Raw genomic sequence first — 18994 nt, 5'->3', positions numbered from 1 at the left:
AAAAACCTTTTAAGAAACATTGGCACTAGATCTTGCCATTAGCTGACCTGGGGTAAAAGAAGAAGGAACCTATCAAAATCAAGAGATGCCAGAATTTGAGAAGAAGATTTAAAATAAAAGTAGCCATTCCATTTCTACCCTGTCTTCCTTCCCATCTATGCCGAGTTGCCCACTCATTTAGCTTAAGTGTGCTATGTATACGGTTAAACTAAAAAGCCCAAGTGAAATTCAACTTCTCAACACTTACTATGAGCAAGGGGTCAAGGCCCAGTCCCATCTCAGTTGGGTGAATGATATTTTCTAAGAACAAGTTCCATAACGCTTTTTAAAATACTTTAACCTAACAATTCCCCTTTGGAACTCTAACCTATATTAGTCGAAAATATTGGTGGTGAGTGGAGAAAAATTATACATAAAGAACTCCTTCCTACAGTTTGCATAAAACAGCCAAAAGTTTGGAAGCAACCTAACTATCTAACAATTTTAAGTAAATTGCAATGTTGGGGGGAAAATGCAGTTGTTAAAAGCATGGAGTCTTCAGAGAGATTTGGAAATCTCTTATGATGTAATGTTAATTAAATGAATAATCCAAAAAAAATTTTTGAAATGAATAATCCACAAACACAGGTACCGATTAATGACAATTCTGTAAAAGATGAGCATGTGGGCAAAGTCTAGAGAAAAACATCAAAACCATAATATCAATGATGGACATATGTACACATATTTCTGGGTCATACTGTTTTTCTTTTTTTCCTTTGATTTTCCTATATTATCTTTAGAAAAAATATATACTTATAATAAATATTATGTATATTATATATATATATACGTACACACACACACTATATATATATATATATATATATATATATACACACACCCAAGAGTGAGAGTGTGTGTGTGTGTGTGTGTGTCTGTGTGTGTGTGTGTATATATATACATATAGTCAAGTTTGACCCAGAGCCCTTTCTTCAGTCAAGATAGGATTAGGAAGTTAGTAGTAATAAGGAAACCTATAATAAGCAGTTTGGAGTGCATAGATGAAATAAGCTTGAGAATTTAAATTGGTCTGCGAGGCGGAGAAGGTCAGTTGTATTGAAACAGTAATGAGTGTATGTTAAAAAATCCCTCATAAGGGTAACACAGCAACTTCACATTCTCCCGCATAAGTGTTCTGATCACAGAATCAAGAATTTCACAGAGTGAACTGGCCGTAGAGTTTATCTATTAAGCCAAACTCTGCTTGTTTAGTGTCTTCTGTAACATGCAAGGAAGAAGTCAGTTTCCCTGCCTGTGTTGCACTTCCTGATACATATGATCAGCCTTCCTCTCTCACACCTGCCCAGAAGATGATTTCCCTGACGTTTCCTACCTTGAACCCAGTCCCAACACCTGGGAGTCACCCAAGCTGTTCCCACTTCTCTGTCCCTCACCACCTCATCCAGCCCTTTACCAGCGCCTGTCGGTTCCACATCCTGAATCTCTCTTGAATGTGTCTCTCTCACTTGCTTCCAAAGCCTCTGTCCTCATTCCAGCCATGGACCTACAGCAGCCCCCTGAAAGGTCTCTGTCCCCAGTCCCTTTCAGCACACAGCTGTTAAAAGACAGATAGGATCCCATTACGTCTCTCCTTTAATTACACTGATGAACATCTATTATCTTTGAAAATAAACTCCATCCTCCTTAGGATGGCTCAAAAGGCACTTTCTACCTGACCACTGCATATTTCTACCACAATTCTTGAAAGCCGAGTCCTGTTGCTGACAGAACACATTTTCCTCTGTGCAATTACACTGAAGGCAGAATATCAGTCTTCTCGTTCTAATCAATTATGATAATTTTAACATAGTCCAATATCACATTCACATTTGCAATGTACTTCACATTTTAATCATATTACATTACCGGTAAGTAAAACCTCCAAATACTTTTTTATAAACTCTCTTGTACTTGAGTGATTTCTTTTTGTTTTAACCAAACGTAGGACTTCCCAATTAGCCATATGAAGTTCCTCTTTTGATACTTTGCCCAAGATTCCACTTTGCCAAGATCTTTTTGGACATAAATTTCACCACATAACACCATACCTGCTTGCCCCAGCCTGGTGTCACCCCAACATTTCATTAACATGAGGCAATGTGCTGTAACTGAGGAACACAGGATTTCGTGGTTCCATTTTATTTTTTTATTTATTTTTTTAAAGATTTTACTTATTTATTTGGCAGATAAAGAGACAGTGAGAGAGGGAACATAGCAGGGGGAGTGGGAGAGGGAGAAGCAGGCTTCCCGCGGAGCAGGGAGCCCGATGTGGGGCTCGATCCCAGGACCCTGGGATCATGACCTGAGCCGAAAGCAGACGCTTAATGACTGAGCCACCCAGGTGCCCCTCATGGTTCCATTTTAATTAGAATGATTTAAATTCTAACCCCACCACTGAGAAGTTGTCAAGTATTAAGTAATGCCACTTAAGGGGCGCCTGGCTGGCTCACTTGGTGGAGTGTGTGACTCTTGATCTCCAGGTTGTGAGTTTGAGCCCCATGTTGGGCGTAGAGATTACTAAAAAGCAAAATCTTAAAAAAGGAAGGAAGGAAGGGAGACAGAGAAAGAAGGAAAGAAGGAAAGAAGGAAGAAAGAAAAAGAAATGCCACTTAGATTTCTTCCAGCTCAGTTTTCACATCAGTCGATGGAGTGTAACAATACATAAGGGAGATGACAGTTAGGATGAGGAGGAGGAAGATGAGGATTAGCTAGTATTTTGTGTCAGATGCTATCCAAAGTGCTTTACCCACAAACAATGCTGAGCAAGGTACAATCGTTAGCCCCCTTTTTCTGATGACCACACTGAAGGTTAAAAAGAATAAATAACTTACCCTAAATACAGTCAATAGATGATGGAGCCAGTGGATAGAAATGCTAAAGGCCAAGTGAATGCAATTATCTCGTGCCTTCTGTCTAAGTCATGCATTGTTCAGACAGACAACTGTTTATTTCACTCATCCTCTACTGAAGGGATCCTTTTTCAATTACCAAGCAATGGCATCCTTGTACATGTATCTTTGTGCCCTTCGGGTGTTAAGTTTCTAGAAGCGGGAATTTTAGGATCGAAGGTTATGAATATTTTTGTTGAATATTATCAATTTGTGCTCTAACTTTTACGATTAAAAATATTAAAAATTTTTTTGGTAATTGTAGAGGATGTATCTTGGGTGCCTCCTCAGATTCCCTTGGTGACATCAACTTCTGGACCCCCCGTGGTGAGCTTTGCCTGGGGTGCTACCGATGCTGCTTGGGCCCTCAGGCTTCCACACCCTGGGGCTGGCTGACCAGTTCCATTCTTGGAGGACTTCCTTCATTGCTTTTATTATAGAGCCAGGTCAAGCAGCCTCCCATCCTGAGCTTCTGGCCCCTCCCACCATTTCTGGACTTAGCTGAGTGGCCGGGAGAAGGGGCCCAATAATGGAATTCGAACATGTGAGTTGACCTCTCTGTGGACACACTTTGACTAATGGGAAACAGGAAGAGAGGCATGGGTAGCAGGCAGGTAAGTCCTTCCTCCTTCTCAACACCTCCTCCGGGAAATGGTTCTGTGCACAGCCTTATCCAGACACATGCCATATCGCCAAGCAAACACACCTGACCGCTTTGCCCAGCCCCAGGAACGCAACACTCTGCACCACTTTCCAGGCCATCGCACGCTCGCTGCCCTTATCTCTCACTCCCATTTTCCCTCACACTTAGTCTGCGGTGGTTTTCTGGCTCACCTGAGATATTAAAGTTTATGCAAGTGTTTTATGAGTTGTAAACCACTAAGCAAAGGGCATTTTATTACCGTGATTTCTGTGGCATTCAGGAATACTCGGGGGCAGATAGACAGACATTCATTCCATAAGATAATCAAGATTATCATTATTTAAATTTTCTTACTCAGTACCAGTCTAAGAAGGATTTTGAAACATTTCTGATGTTTCCAATTCTGTGTTTGCCTTCAGGGAGGTTTGGTGAACTATAAGCAAGCTCCACAGGAACACCTACATGGAAGGAACACCTTCCATGTGTCCCTAAGGCGAGTATGCAGGAGGAAGGAGTAGAATAATGCATTTGCATGCTCCAGTGTACTCAGATTCAGCATCATGCGCAGCCCCAGTGTGGAATTCCAGGGTGAGATTGAGAAATACGAAATAAGCTAGAAGGAGCACAAAAGCTAACCAGGATGAAAGAAAAATCAAGAACTCCCTGACCCTACCCAACTTTCAAACAAGTATCTTTTACTTTGCCAGGTGAGTTACCTTTTCCAATTTCACACACACACACAAATAACTTGTGGATAATTCATATTCAACTCAACCAACAGTTAGCAAAGCCCTAAATTATCTCCTTCTGCGTGCTATTATAGCACCCAGTTGTTTTCATATTACTCTCTGCTGTTATTGCTGACTTAATTAACTGCCTTTCTGGCTGGACTATAAACCTGAGAGAGTAGGAAGCTGTCAATTCCACTCTGTCATATGCTTGGCACCTAACATATTGTCTGGATTTTTTTTTAATGTTTATTGAATGATGAATGAAAGAGAGAATGAATGAAGATGAATTGACCACGTGTCTGGCCTTCACTAAGCGTTTTTAGTTTTCTGTAAATATTCCCAGTCGCAAACTTCGGCTTAAAGCAAAGTAGTTACCTAACAAATGTATGTTAATGAATCAATAAAACAGGTATAAGTTTATGTAAAAATAGCTAATGGTTCAAAGTACTCTAAAATGTTCTCTTGTCATTTACATTCAGGGAATTCAGGCCTATAAAGAGAATTACTGCTTAGTTTTAAAAAACAGAAATCTTTGATTTCTGGTAGAGAATATTGGAAAATGGACTGGAGGAATGGAACCATCATCTGCCCTTCATAGTCAAGGAAGGTTGGGGGTCCACTCTATTTCATAGAGAAAATATCCTGTGGATAACTCTCATGAGCCGGACTCCGCCTTTCTCAGCTCACGTGTTAGGAGATGCTACTTCAAGGAACTCGATCATGTAGCAAGAACCAAAGAAACGTATCTCAGGTTTGGCTGGTCGTTTTCCCCTGTGATACAAGCTACATAAAACCCTAGATTAAATTAATCCTTTCTTTGGTTTTATATCCTTTCCTTTAGGGTATTTGGTTGATTGCACTTACGTTGAGCACATGGGGAAAGTGAGATTTACAGAGATAAACCATCTCTTCCTCTTCTTGGTCCTTTGAAGCCAAATTATTTTTAAAGGATCAGAGGTCATATGAGGCTCACTGGACTATGCCAAGGGCCAGATTCTGTCCTTATTTTTGATACAATGAACCATTTTCTACAATGGGCATTTAAAATTCACAGTTCCCAGAGCATTAGTAATCCCAGGAAAGGCCCCTGCTGAAAATCCTATTAGCATCTCTGCCTCTTGATTTTTATTTAATTCCTTTTAATATTCTACCATAATGCTGACATACATTATAGAACTGAGGGCTACTGAATGAGACAATTATTTCACTACATCATTAAGCCCACAGTGAGTTAATAAATGGCTCCGAATGTGCTTTGAGGTCATATACAAAGAGGTTTAAGAAAAAGAATACTAAGGCAACACTTGTTGAATCACAGTTAATAAGAAAGAAAAGGGTATTGACGTGAATCGTTCAAATAGTGGCTCACACTAAAATGATAGATTAGGTCTGTGTTTCCTATTTGTATTTACAAAGGAATGAATGGCATTCTGATGGCCAAACAGACTTTTGGAAAACTGTCCTTTTTTCAAAGCGCTAGAGAGGAGAAGGTTAGAGTGGAGAGATGTAGGGGATGGTGGGGGAAAAATGCTGGCACAGATCAACAGAATGTCTCATATTGAGGGTCACTTTCAATTTTTAAATCCCATTCACACACAACATCTCATTCTAGCTCACAAAAATTCTGGAAACAATGTCCTTGCCCCAATAAAAAAGGTAGAACTCCCCAACTTCCCTTTCCTGAGCCCCTATCCTCTCTCACCTCCCTGCTGACCCAGGGTGCCCTAAGTCAGTGCTTCTCAGATTTCCCTAGGGACACGGGTCACCTGAGGATCTTGTTAAAATGTAGATCTCGATGCAGTCCGCACAGCCTGAGATTCTGCATTTCTAACAAACCTCAGCTGAAGCGGATGCTACCTCTCCTCTGTCAGAACCACCAGCTGTGAGCAGCATCATCCTGAAAAGATTAGTGTCCTATGTAATCACACAAAATTTAGATGGAAGGTACTCCAATATACACTTAATGAGATGCATCATTGTTCTTGTGCTCCTTGCTAAGTCGGCAGATGTAGTCAGCGAGTGACAGACTCTGTCTGATTTTCACAAAGTCAAGCCAAACACTTCTAGAGTCGAATTAAGAGTAGAAACCAAGAAGCTGTGAAGGGCCTTCTAGAGATCTTGGATTCAGTAAACTAAGGCGTGAGCTCTTACTCATTTGGAGGGTCATCCAGCCTTTCAAGTATGTCTGAGACACTATACATTCTCTCCCCCAGAAAAAATGTACATATAGGCCAACAAACAAGTTTGTATGTAATTACATCTGTTCCTACACTCCTTTGTTCCATAAGCAATTTAAGAAATCTTGATCTGGGGACGTCCCAGGAGCTAGAAAAACAAATGAAGACATTTTAAAACTCTCATTGGGATATAGACAGTTTTTAAATACAAATCTTATGGGAGAGCTAAGCCAATAACCTAAAAGCACAGATGAAACACACACACACACACACACACACACACACACACACACACGGGTGGGGAGGAAGCAGAGAATTTGAGACTTTATGACTTTATGACAAAAGCCATGGAAAATTATCAATAGCCCAAAGGAGATCAGGAGCAAGCGAATAAAAACAGAAACTGCAAAAACTAGCAACCTACCCCATTTCTCAGTGACTGACCCCTGGGTCACCAGAATCTGAATCTTCAAGGGTACTCAATAAAATGCAGACTTCTGGGCCATACCCCAGATCACATGGACACATGGTTCAGAAATCGGCATCATATAAGACCCCTAGGTAATTCCTATGCACACTGAAGTTTGAGAAATACTATGCCTCAGATTACATTAATGAAATTAAGAGATTCCCTATCCCCCACTCCCATTCAGAGTTTTGAAAGAGTCATATTCTAATATGAGGCAGCCCATAGGACAAAGAAATGGGTTCCTAGAGAACAGTGATCCAAAATATAGTCTTGAGTTGTGCTCATGATTAGAATAGGCTTTTAAGTTCAGCAGCCTTTGGAGGAATTCAAATCTGTCTCCTGTCCTTACCTCCACTCTTTGTTCCTTCCTTCCCCTTCCCCTATACTCAGGCTCACAAATTCCCTTCCCTTTTCTAGGGCCTCACATATAAATTGGCTATAATATGGGTTAGATTATGTAGGAAGTTTGTAGAATAAAGAGTAGACAGTAGAGGAAATGTCAAGGTAATACACACAGAAATGGCTTTGATATAACTAAATCTATAAATATTGGTATGTGGATATGAGCCTCTTTTTATATAAAAGCCAAAATCTATGGTTCTCAACCCTGGCTTCCAATTAAAGTCAATAAAATCACAGAGACCTGATCTCCAACCTCAATGGTTCTAATTAAGAAGGTATAATAAGACAATTATGGCTAAGAGTTGGGGGTCCAAGCATCTGTGTTTAAAATAAAAAAGAAAACCACCATTAAATATTCTCACATGCAATGAATAAGACCAACAATAAAAGGTATCGAGTGTTTAGTATGAAAATAGTGCTGAATGTTTTATAGGCAGTAGCTCATTCAGTCTTTATAACATTTCCATAAATAGGAACTGTGAGGAACATCACTTTTACAACCCAAAGTCACAGAGGACAGGTAACTGTCTCAAGGTCATGGCTGCTAAATGCAGAGCCCTCCTTGGAACTCTGACACATGTGCCCACACTAAACAATAAGTTATGCCCTCCCCTATGAAGCCATCATTGGGAACCACTGGTATGTCTGTATGACCGTGTATATACGTGTGATATACACACACACGTGTGTGTGGTAGAGAGAGAAAGAATGTATGTGTATACCCTGAAAGAGAGGCAATTCTGGGGGTCAGGACACTTGGAAAAGAGAGGTGTTCTAAATAAAGACTGTGCCAGCCCAAGGAGCTGCTGAGAGTGATCATTCACTCGTGGGCCAAGGAGAGAAGTCACCAGGAGGTAAAGTGAGCACGGAAAGCAACTAGGAGGTTGACCAATGCAAACTTAGGTTGACATTTTACTGAAGACTAGCTCCGCTTCCTCCACCTTCGCTGCTGATAGAAGCTACCACTGCACAGGTATCTCATCCCTCCAATTCCTCTTTGTTTACTCTGGGAAGGTAAAAAAAAAAAAAAAAAGCTCACAGTAGGATGAAGGCAGGTGGAGGGATGTGAAGGATAGAACAAAAGTCTTCTGATAATTAGCTAATTGGTGCTAAGAAAATATACCCAGAATGTGCCACAGAAGATTCTTTGGGGTTTCAGAATCAAGCCTGGTCACCCTGGTCTAGGTGATCCATAGCTCCTTAGATACCCAGCAGAGGCAACCTTTCCCAAGCATGATTTTAGCAGAGACCCTTCCCATTTCTTCATTCTAATTATGTCTTCCGATTATAAATAAGAAACATGTTGCTGCAGATCTACTTATTGACAGCCAAAAGCAGAAGCTAGGTCTCCTGTTTCCAAAGCCCAGGATTACTTTTACCAATGACATCCTATTAAGCAGAAAGCATGGGGGTAAAAGCAAAGATTCCAGTGCCATACCTCCTGGGTTCAAATCCTGTTTCTAAAACATACTAGCTGTGTGACACTGAGCCAATTACTTAGCCTCTCCAAGTGTCTCCATTTGCAAAATAAGGATGATGATGATGATAAAACCAATTTTATAGTATTTTGGCATGTGGTAGCAAAGATGGAGTACTATAATATATGAAAAAAGGCTTAACACACAGTAAGTCCCATAAATGTGTTTGTTATCATTATTGCTGCTTCAAGGTATTGTATATTATAATTCCCCAAGCAGCACTAATCAGCATTCATCATACATGGAATGACCCTCAAATTTGTCTTCCAGGATATTCCAAGAAAATCTGAAATTTCTTATTTTCTTGATCAAGAGGTACAGTAAAAAGAAGAGTGACCATAATTTGTTCGGAGCTTCACAGCATGGCAATATGAAGACAGAAATAAAAACTTCTTTTGGGGGCACCTGGGTGGTTCAGTTGGTTCAGTGTCTGACTCTTGGTTTCAGCTCAGGTCATGATCTCAGGGCCCTGGGATGGAGCCCTGTGTCAAGCCCCATGTCGAGCTCTGTGCTCTGCACTCAGCATGGAATCTGCTTGAGGATTCTCTCTCTCCAAGTCCCTCTGTCCCCTGCCCCCCGATTTCTTTCTCTCAAATAAATAATCTTAAAAAAAAAAAAAAAACTTCTTTTTGGTGTTTGGATCTGTATATTCTGTGCCTCCTTGCCTGACCCTGTGTATTGGGTTGAATGGCATCCCCCTCAAAATCCATGTCCTTCTCAGGACTTCAGGATGTGACCTGATCTGGAAATAGGGATGTTGCAGGTGTCATTAGTTAAGGTGAGGTCACAGTGGGGTACGGTGGGCCCTACATCCACTATGACTGGTGTCTTTATAAGAAGAGGAGACACCAATAATATATGGAGTTATCGAATCACTATATTCTATACCTGAGACTAATGTAACATTGCGTGTCAATGATACTTCAATAAAAAATAAACAAAAACAATAAACAAATAACCTTTTTTAAGTGGGGGAAAGGTTGCACAAAGACAGTGGGATAGGGGTGGAGAAGGCCATGCAAAGGCAAAGGTGGAGAAAGAGTGCTGCATCTACCAGCCAAGACACACCAGAAGCTAAGAGAAAGGCATGGCGCAGTCTCCCCTGGAGCCTTTAGAAAGAACATAGTGTAGGCGGCACCCTGATTTCAGCCCTCTGGCCTCCAGCGCTGTGAAAGGATACATTTATGTAGTTTTAAGCCACACATTTGACGGCAGCCGCAGGAACCTCATACACCCTGCCTTCCTTCCGATGGAGCAGGAGGGCGGCAGAGGCCCTGCACTGAGGCCCCGCACTGAGCTGCGGTCTCCAACTCTGCATGGGCTCACCTCCCTAAGCAGATAAGGACGCAGAGTGGGAAGAAGAGGACACCAGGAGCCCTGAAAGCCAAGTGAGATGACTCAGTTTCCTCTATGAAATTCATCCCCATCAAACCATCTTCACTAGCTAAGCACTTCGTTCCCCTGTTTCCTAATCCCAGCCTTTTTGACATACAGGTGTAAGCTGCTCTGCAGAAGGACTTTTGGGGAGCAGTCCCCAGAACAGCACCTGCGAGTGGTAAAAAAATCAGAAGTGGGCCAAGGAGGACGCTGACCCACAGTACAATTGTGACAGAGGCCCTGGGTAATCCTCCAGGGAGTTTCTGGAGCTGCAACGGCCCTGTGGAGTGTTCCCAACTGGGGCTAGGAAGCCTAGCCTTTGTACCCACCTTAGACCCACCATTGGATGCATGATGTTTACACGAAGGAGCCATAGCTTTGGTCAAGGCTGCTTCTATCAGCTATAGACAAATTCAGGTGACGGACCCAGCTGTAAGCATCTGGGAAATGAGCACCTTGGTCCTGGACTAGCAGGTGCACTTCAGCAGCTCCCCCCCCACCCCCCTCGTATGAGTGGCAGTCCTTCTGTCAAATCATCATTTGTTATTAGAATGTGGCCATGTGAGAGTCTGCCTGGACTAGAATCTCCTTACTCTAAGAAAGAATCCATTCAAGGTATTGTATATTAGGTGCTCTCAAATCATGCAGATAGAGACAGATCGGAGAGGTCTCTGCATTGCATTCTTACACACTCCCCTACACACATTTTCCATGACTACTCATTGCAATAACTCTCTAAAAATCTCCACTTGAAAGTGGCTTCTAATTGCATTTGGACCATGACAATTCCTCCTTTTTCTAGTGATCTATGGACAGAGAGGATAATCATCTGACTCTACATGAAAATTGCCACCCATTTGTTCAATTATTCATCCATTCATTTGTCAATCATCACACAGACTCAACACTTCTTCTAGGTTAAACAAGTACTGAGCATTCAAAAAATGAATGAGATTGTAAAAGGCCTTACCTGTCATGATAATGAGCTGGAATTTCTCGAGACACAGTCAAGGATTACGGGCAATACTGTGACTTGAATAGGTTTGGGTTACTGAAAAACCCCTCTGTTGGTGATGGAGCCTATGGATTGCTGGAAGGTTCATGGGAGGCAGTGTGCCAATAGGGGGATTTATGTATCAGTTGAGACCTTCAGACCTCCCCTGAGTCACCCATCTTCTGTCCTTCCTCTGACTAAGACCCACTCTGCTCCCAAGTCAACAGTACTACTAACAAGCATGTGGAGAGCCTGCTTGGGTGGGAGTACTCACATTGTCCTCCTGAGCCACAAGCAGCCCATGGGGCCCAGTCACATGCCTCTGTATATGCCAACACACCAGGTATGTGACCCCAGGTCACAAACACTCAGTGGGAGGTACACAGCTATCCACATAGACTGGATGCCTCTAGAAAAATGAGCCCCAAGAGGATGCATGATTCCATTTTGGTTTTTCCCTCAACAGCCTCAATAGCTTTGGGCCCGTCCCTAATAGGTAAAGTAAATCTCTCGGTGGGTGGGACTTCCACATTAAATACAAATTATGGATGTAAGTGTATAACCTAGCAGTAGAGACTACATTCCAAAGAAACAAAAGGGAGAGAGTTGTTTTTTTTTTTAAATTAGCCAACTATAGACTGGAAAATAGAAGAGAAAATATCATATTAATAATAATTATTTGAAGGTAATAGCTTATGTTCTTTAATGCAGTTCCAACATAAATGTCACTGTAAGAAATGATATTTCATTTCAGTACTAACAAATCAGGTACTTAGTGTGCTGGGGGAGAAATGATTGGAACTACTTTAAAGCCACGTTAACCAGAGAAACTGCAAAAATATTTATATTCTTATGAAGGAAGGAAGGAATGCCCCTCGTGGGTGTACTTAAGTATCCTCCATCTTTTGGATAAATGGTAATGCTAAACAAAAAATGGAAAGATGACCTTAGAATAATAACCTCAGGACTCAGTTGGGACTAAGCTTCTCAATGTACAAAAATCATTTGCAATATGTTCAGGATGGAAATTTCTATACTGCTTTATAGCTCATAGACTTCATTATACACCTCAAACAAAAATCACCAAAACACCCAACTCTGGGCTGGCTTCCTTCCCCTGGGGTGCCCCCCCATATGTAAAATTATTCACCATCCTCTTACTCACTGTCTGCAATTCTGCTCAGTGACCTAACAACGTTTGTAAGGACAGAAAAACAAAGGGAAAGAGAAAACCAATCCATTCGGAGAGGTGTTTCATATAGAGAATGGGATTGTTAAAGTAAAACCAGGTCTGGCACCATTAGGGCTTTCTCTAGCCAATTCCTTCTCCATCCTTTCCTACAAAGACCTCAGGCAAAGACCACGTGGACAATCGCACAGGGCAAATGCTGAGATGACACGTGAAAGCCATCCCACTGGGCAAGCTTCTTTCATCCTTTGTCATTTGTAACAGCCCCTGTGTTTGTTACATGGAAGATGGTGGGTGGGTAGGGGCCTGAACCTATGAGTCATTTAGTTTTCAAACCACAACTCCGGAGGACTTTGAGTTTCTAGTTGACTTATGGTGAATGGCATTGATGGTTATCTGACCGGAAGCTGTGAGTCTGAATTGGCGCTTGGAGAAACAAAGTCAATGAAAAGTCACCAATCCAATAGATCTGTGAAGGATGCATGCAGTTGTCCTTTAGACAAGCGACTGGCCCCTATTCATTAAGAGGCACACAACTAGAGGGATACAAGTCTATATCCATAAGGCCTCAGAGTCACAATATCCCAAACCTATTTTTCCCAATCCTATGGGTTTTGAATGCCAAGAGACTGAACCTATTCCTGATGATGTAACCTCCAAGTGCATTCCTATCTGCGTTCTCTTTTGGCCTTTACAAAACTCTTGTGCGGCGGGGAGGAAAGGAATCTTTATGAATATCAATATCTGATACATGACACACAGGTTCATAGAGGTATGTGGCTTGCAACATTGCTGATAAGTGGAAAAGGGAGGTCTGCTGGTGCCTGATCCCATGCCCCTCCAATGATCTCTACTTACTCTGCATCGACATTCATGTGGGTAAAATGGACTAATTCAATCTAATGATTTATTAATTCAGTAAGAGAACACTTATTTTTAGCAACTGCTTAAACAAATTGGCTATTTGACAGAATTAATAGGTCAAAGCTGGTGGTTCAGTAGCCCTGAGTATCAAAAAAAAAAAAAAAAAAAAAACTCTTGGGCCAGTGGGAAGCTAGATAATATTCATCACCTGTCACTCCCTATACTCCGTTTGATAGCTAACAGATTTTCACGAGCACAGGACCACGTAGATGCCAAGTGCTTCCTGGCTGTTCCAGGAGAATCAAAGTCAGCACAATGAGCTTTAATGCCGGTAAGGTCCAGGTATCCTTGGGGTTGAATGGAAGGCTGTCAGCTCACCTAACAAATTTAAAAGAATCTATTACCATGGGACTACTGTCACAGTGTCCCTTATTTATGCTCCTCTAGTGGGGGAGTGGGAAGAACAGCCAGAAGAGCCTGCTACAGCAGCTATCCAGCTGCTTGTGCAGTTAATGCAGCTGCAGACAGAACATGATTTAGACGAGCCTTTCCCTTGACACTGGAGCCTGAGTCCCAGATCCACTCACGCGGGGGAGATGCATGTCAGGTACTCACTTCTGTGTGCTCTGGGGACAGCAGGGTAACAGAGAGCTGATGATTTAGATAAGCACGTAAGATAGAGGCATACGATACACGACGTAGAGCACACTATCTACGCACCAACCTATGGGCTTGATGATGCAAGGGGAGCTACTTGACTCGTGCAGAGGGTAACAGGAGACCCCCATGCATAGAACAGGGCCGGGCAGAGGTTCCATCAAAGCTGGGGGTACATGTCTCAGGGAGGCTCCTTGCCACTTGCTGGCAAGGGCAGATGATTTGAGAAACCAAATCAGCAGGAACGTACAGACAGCTTGCAGGATCAATACAGACAGTGCTGCCAGTGAAGGCAATCATTGAGCTAGTTCTGCAAGATCAGGTCGCTGGGCCAGACTACCTGGAGACTTCTTCCACTCTCGGGAGAGAAAGAAGAAATGAGTGGTCTTTGATAGCCGCCACCCCCCCATTACAGTAAATTGCTGCCAGACAGAAAGCATGTGTATGCTGGAGCCTCACATACCTGATAGGGTCCCTGGTTGCAACCACAGTAGCTGCTCTCCATGGTGTAGCTTTTGGACACCCCCATCTCTCTCCACACCACCACCCGGGCTGTGGAGGCTCGGGATTTCTCCACAACGAAGCTGCAGCTGCTCATTGTGAATGCTGGGGCTAGCTTATCAAGGATTTTGGGAAGAGTCTACAATAAAAAATAAAACTATGATGAGTTGGGGATGTGCATCATAAAAAATAACATCTCAACATTTATTGAGTATCTCAGTATATCAAACACTTAATATATACTGCTGCAAATCTTACATCAACCCTAAGCAATGGATACTAAGCGTCTGTTGCTTTTTGCTCTTAAATGAGGAAACTGAGACTTAGAAAAGCAAGAAAGAAATAGCATAAGTCCAACTACAAAGAGGCTGGAATGGGAGCCAAATGTCAACCTGGCCAACTCCAAAGACCACGATCTTTCAGTTCCATGTTTCGGCATCACTGTGGACGGATGTTGCAGGTACATTCAGCTTCATACATTGCTGAATTGAACTCCATGGAAAGCCACAGATTTCATGGGGACTGAAATTTAGAGAGTGACTCCACCCAATCTCATGGTTTTCTAGCTCTAAGTCAAACTACTGTTTGACTGTTCACTTATCCCAGATAGACAAGTCATCGATAACCACTGAGGGTTGCATATGAAGTTTCCTAAAAGAGTATGACTGCCAAAATGAACTTTCTAGTCCCATCTGTTTTTTTTTTTAAATATTTTATTTATTCATGACAGAGAGAAAGAGAGAATGCATGTGCATGAGAGAGAGACAGAGAGAGACAGAGAGAGAGAGAGAAGTACACAAGCAGAGGAAGAGGCAGAGGGAGAGGAAGAAACAGGCTCCCCATGGAGCAGGGAGACCGACAGGGCTCAATCCCAGGACCCTGGGATCATAACCCCAGCTGAAGGCAGATGCTTAACCGACTGACTCACCCAGGTACCCCTCTAGTCTCATCTTGTGATCCATAAATCTGAGGCTGGACCAGTTACAAAACTCTAAAAAATACTCCCTCTCTGGGTTCTTCATATATATAGAAGATTTTATTTATTTATTTGAGAAAGAAAGAGAATACAACAGAGAACAGGGGGGAGAGCAGAGGGAGAGGGACATAATTTCCAGCAGACTCTGAGCTGAGTGCACAGCCCATGATGCGGGGCCTGATCCGAGGACCCTAAGATCATGACCTAAGCCGAAACTGAGAGTTGGATGCTTAACCGACTGAGCCACCCAGGCGCCCCCCTTTCTGGGTTCTTCCATCCCGCCATTTCCTAGAGTAGAAAGGTTTTATGTGAGACCACTTAATCTATATTTAGAAAGCATCTGTAGATCCTTGCCACTCTCTGATTGACAGAGAGGGGGCCTCTAGTCACCAGAACTCCCCTATCCAAGAACGATGACTCAAGAACTGATGGCACATTAGGTCCTTGGGTTAGTGGAAATACTGGACCTAGATAGTCCCAAATTTCTGCGACATTAGCAAGAAGGGTCCTCTACTTCATTGTTCACAGAGTATCCACAAACTAGCACATAATATAAAATTATGTACATTCGATAACAAACAGTGAAACTTGAGACTTTTGGACAAATTGTGGGGAGAAGGTGGAGCAGCAGAATGAGAATATAATTGAGAAATTATTTTTAAAGAAATGCAATTTTGTGGGACGCCTGGGTGGCTCAGTCCATTAAGCCTCTGCCTTCAGCTCAGGTCATGATCCCAGGATCCTGGGATCAAGTCCCGCATCGGGCTCCTTGCTCAGCAAGGAGCCTGCTTCTCCCTCTGCTTGCCACTCCCCCTGCTTGTGCTCTCTCTCTCTCCCTCTCTCTCTCTCTCTGACAAATAGATTTAAAAAATCTTTAAAAAAAAGAAACGCAATTTTGTTAATTTCTAGAACATTGAGCAAATCTCTTAATATCCCTGGGTTCTTACTGTCCCCCTACTTAATATAACTTAATTACATTAATATAAAGATTAATACAATTATTAATTATATTATAAATTACCTATAATGTATGTATATGTTAACATAATTATTCATATAATTTAGTATGATCTTTATGTTCCAACATAGCTTGCAGATCTACAGCATCATTTGACATGGAAATTGAGCTGCTTAATGTCCTCACCTGAGTCCACAATTGCCCCCATAATTGATTTCATCTATCCACACTTGTCCCTCTCTCCCTGTGATTCCTTCACCCCATTTTTCTCCTTCAAAAAGTTCATCACAATTAAAGTAAAATTAATGTTCATGTAATTAGCTGTTTATTTTCTGTATCTTCTGCAGCCCAGAAGTTCCATAAGGGCAGGTCTGTGTCTCATTTACAGGAAAATCTCTACACACAAAGATGTGCAGCTCATAGAGGGCACTCCATAATTATTTGCAGAAATAAACAGAATCTGCTAGTCCAGACCCTTAGAGGACTGCTTAGACATAAATATACTATTTATATATATACTATATGTAACATACATAGTATGTATGTATATATATACATATGTATGTATATATAGCAACTAAAGTGATTAAAATACTTGAAAATAGTTTTAATTTATCAATGTTTTACCTTGCTGTAAAAAGACTAATTGGACATCATTTAAATGATCTCTCCTTCTTTCTTAAGTGAACCTGATTTTCTTAGCTCATATAGCCCCTGTGCAAATGACCACACATGTTCGATTTAATGGTGTGTATCTCAGAAAGCTCTACAAGCTATGATCCCATTACTGGAGCCTGGAGGATGTAGGATTTACAAGGTGCAGTTGGAGTATCTCTCCTACATGTCCAAAGCAACAGTTTATCCATTCATTAAGTAATGGACTCCAAAACTACTACAGCACTGATTAAAAAAAAGTCTTGATTCTATTTCTCTTTTGATTTCACACAAATTGATCTATGTCAGAGTGAGAAATGAAGATAATGATAACTCTAATAGCTGGAGATTATCTTGTTCTGTTTTGTAAATGAACAAGGAATAGATGAACTCTGTATATGAATCGGTCCACTGGAGCCTTGTTTCAGTGCTCCCTGGGATCTCCCACCTTGGATGGAAAAAGACTTGGGACATTCAACTCTTGCCCTCCCACTTGCTCTGTGCCCTTAAACTTAATCTGGGTTCCCAAAACTTGAAAATTATAATAGATAACTTTTCACTGAACACTTACTATGTATTTTATATGCATTAATTCTTTTAATCATCATAAGTCTTTGAACCAATTTCTATTATTATCTCATAATATAGAGGCCCGACAAGTATCTTTTCAATGGTCACAGAGCTAGTAAGGACAAATCCAGAATGTCAACCCAGATGTTCTAATATAGATCACACGAGCTTAATTTAACCACTGCCAAGAACTACTTCTTAAATAGGCATTACAATCCCATGGGCGTGTAAAGAATACAAGGAACGGATGACATAATGTACACACAGAGCATGGCCCCCGAGCTGGCATCTAGCATGGTCTCAACACAGACCCAGCAAGGATTAAAAGACTAGACATGAAGCAGCCCTGAGCATGAGTCTTCTGCATCCCCATAGACACTGAATCCCATTTGTCCAGGAGCAGCTGGGTCGAGAGCAGCCTCAGCTCATGGGGGAAGGGATGATCCAGATTCATTAATTCTGGTTTTGAGGCACACTGTAGAAGCCTGAGTTGCATCTCAATTCATCTGCTTTCTGCTGACTATTCCAAGCCCTGTCTAGTTTCCCAAATTCACAGAAAATATTAACTCTCAAAGATGTGCTGACTATGAACTCACGAGACAGCTCCTAGCTCAGAGCTCATTTCCAGGGAGAGGCCATCTCTGGGACTCCGGCTCCCCACGGTCAACCCTACAGAACTCAAATGTCTTCTCTTTTCTCCAAATTAAGCATGTGGCAAGAGCATGGTTGGGACTAGGAGTCAAAAGTATGAATTCTGGAGTCGCACTCTGTGGTTTGACTTGGAGCAGGTCGCTTAACTCTGCTAACCCTCATTTTTGTCATCAAAGAAGGTGGGGGGTAAGACTAGTCCCTACCTTGAGTGAAGGGGGAAAGCAATCGGAACGCTCAGTAAATGTGCAGTGTTGTTATTGCGCTCTTCAGAGTGGGGTTTGCTGACGGGTGAAGGTTTAGAAGAGAGGGGAGTTACTCTGCTCAAATATTCAAACTTCCAAGATGGAAAAAACAGTTTTTCAAACCTCCCTTTGCATTGCAGATTTCCCTTCTCTTCACTGAGATAATCCCCGTTTACCAAGCACCCAAAGAGGCCCATTCCTGCTTTGACCTCCTCTTTCATTCTGAACTGCAGAGCAGGAGACTCGCAGTTTAGTTTCTGTCTCAAAGAGCACACACTTTAGAAGACCACTGGGGTCAGAATTGGTGAACTCTGGTGCTCAGTCACCTGGGTCCCTATCCCAGCTCTTGCTACCTGTGGGACCTTTAGACATTTTAGCTCATCTCTGCATCTCCCCTCCCTCATGTGTGAAACGGGATGCTATTCAAAGTACCTGTTCACTCCACAAACATTGGTTAAGCGTATCCTACGGCTGCGCACTATTCGAGAATATGCAGTAGTTGGGAAGATTAAAAAAATTAAATGCACACGG

At 42.0% G+C, this 18994-nt stretch overlaps 1 protein-coding gene across 1 annotated transcript in view; it reads right to left on the bottom strand.

Annotated features, from left to right (window-relative positions):
• The window catches only part of AGBL1 (ATP/GTP binding protein like 1), a 724399-nt gene that overhangs the window by 304862 nt on the left and 400543 nt on the right, over nucleotides 1-18994 (bottom strand). The window contains exon 21 of the mRNA XM_035728075.1: nucleotides 14375-14551. Coding sequence (XP_035583968.1) covers nucleotides 14375-14551 — 177 coding nt within the window. The remainder of the gene's footprint in view (nucleotides 1-14374; nucleotides 14552-18994) is intronic.

The sequence above is a fragment of the Zalophus californianus genome, chromosome 6, assembly GCF_009762305.2.
Source record: "Zalophus californianus isolate mZalCal1 chromosome 6, mZalCal1.pri.v2, whole genome shotgun sequence".
NCBI lineage: Eukaryota > Metazoa > Chordata > Mammalia > Carnivora > Otariidae > Zalophus > Zalophus californianus.
The sequence above is the reverse complement of the archived record's forward strand: the minus strand, read 5'-3'. Positions and strand labels throughout refer to the sequence as shown.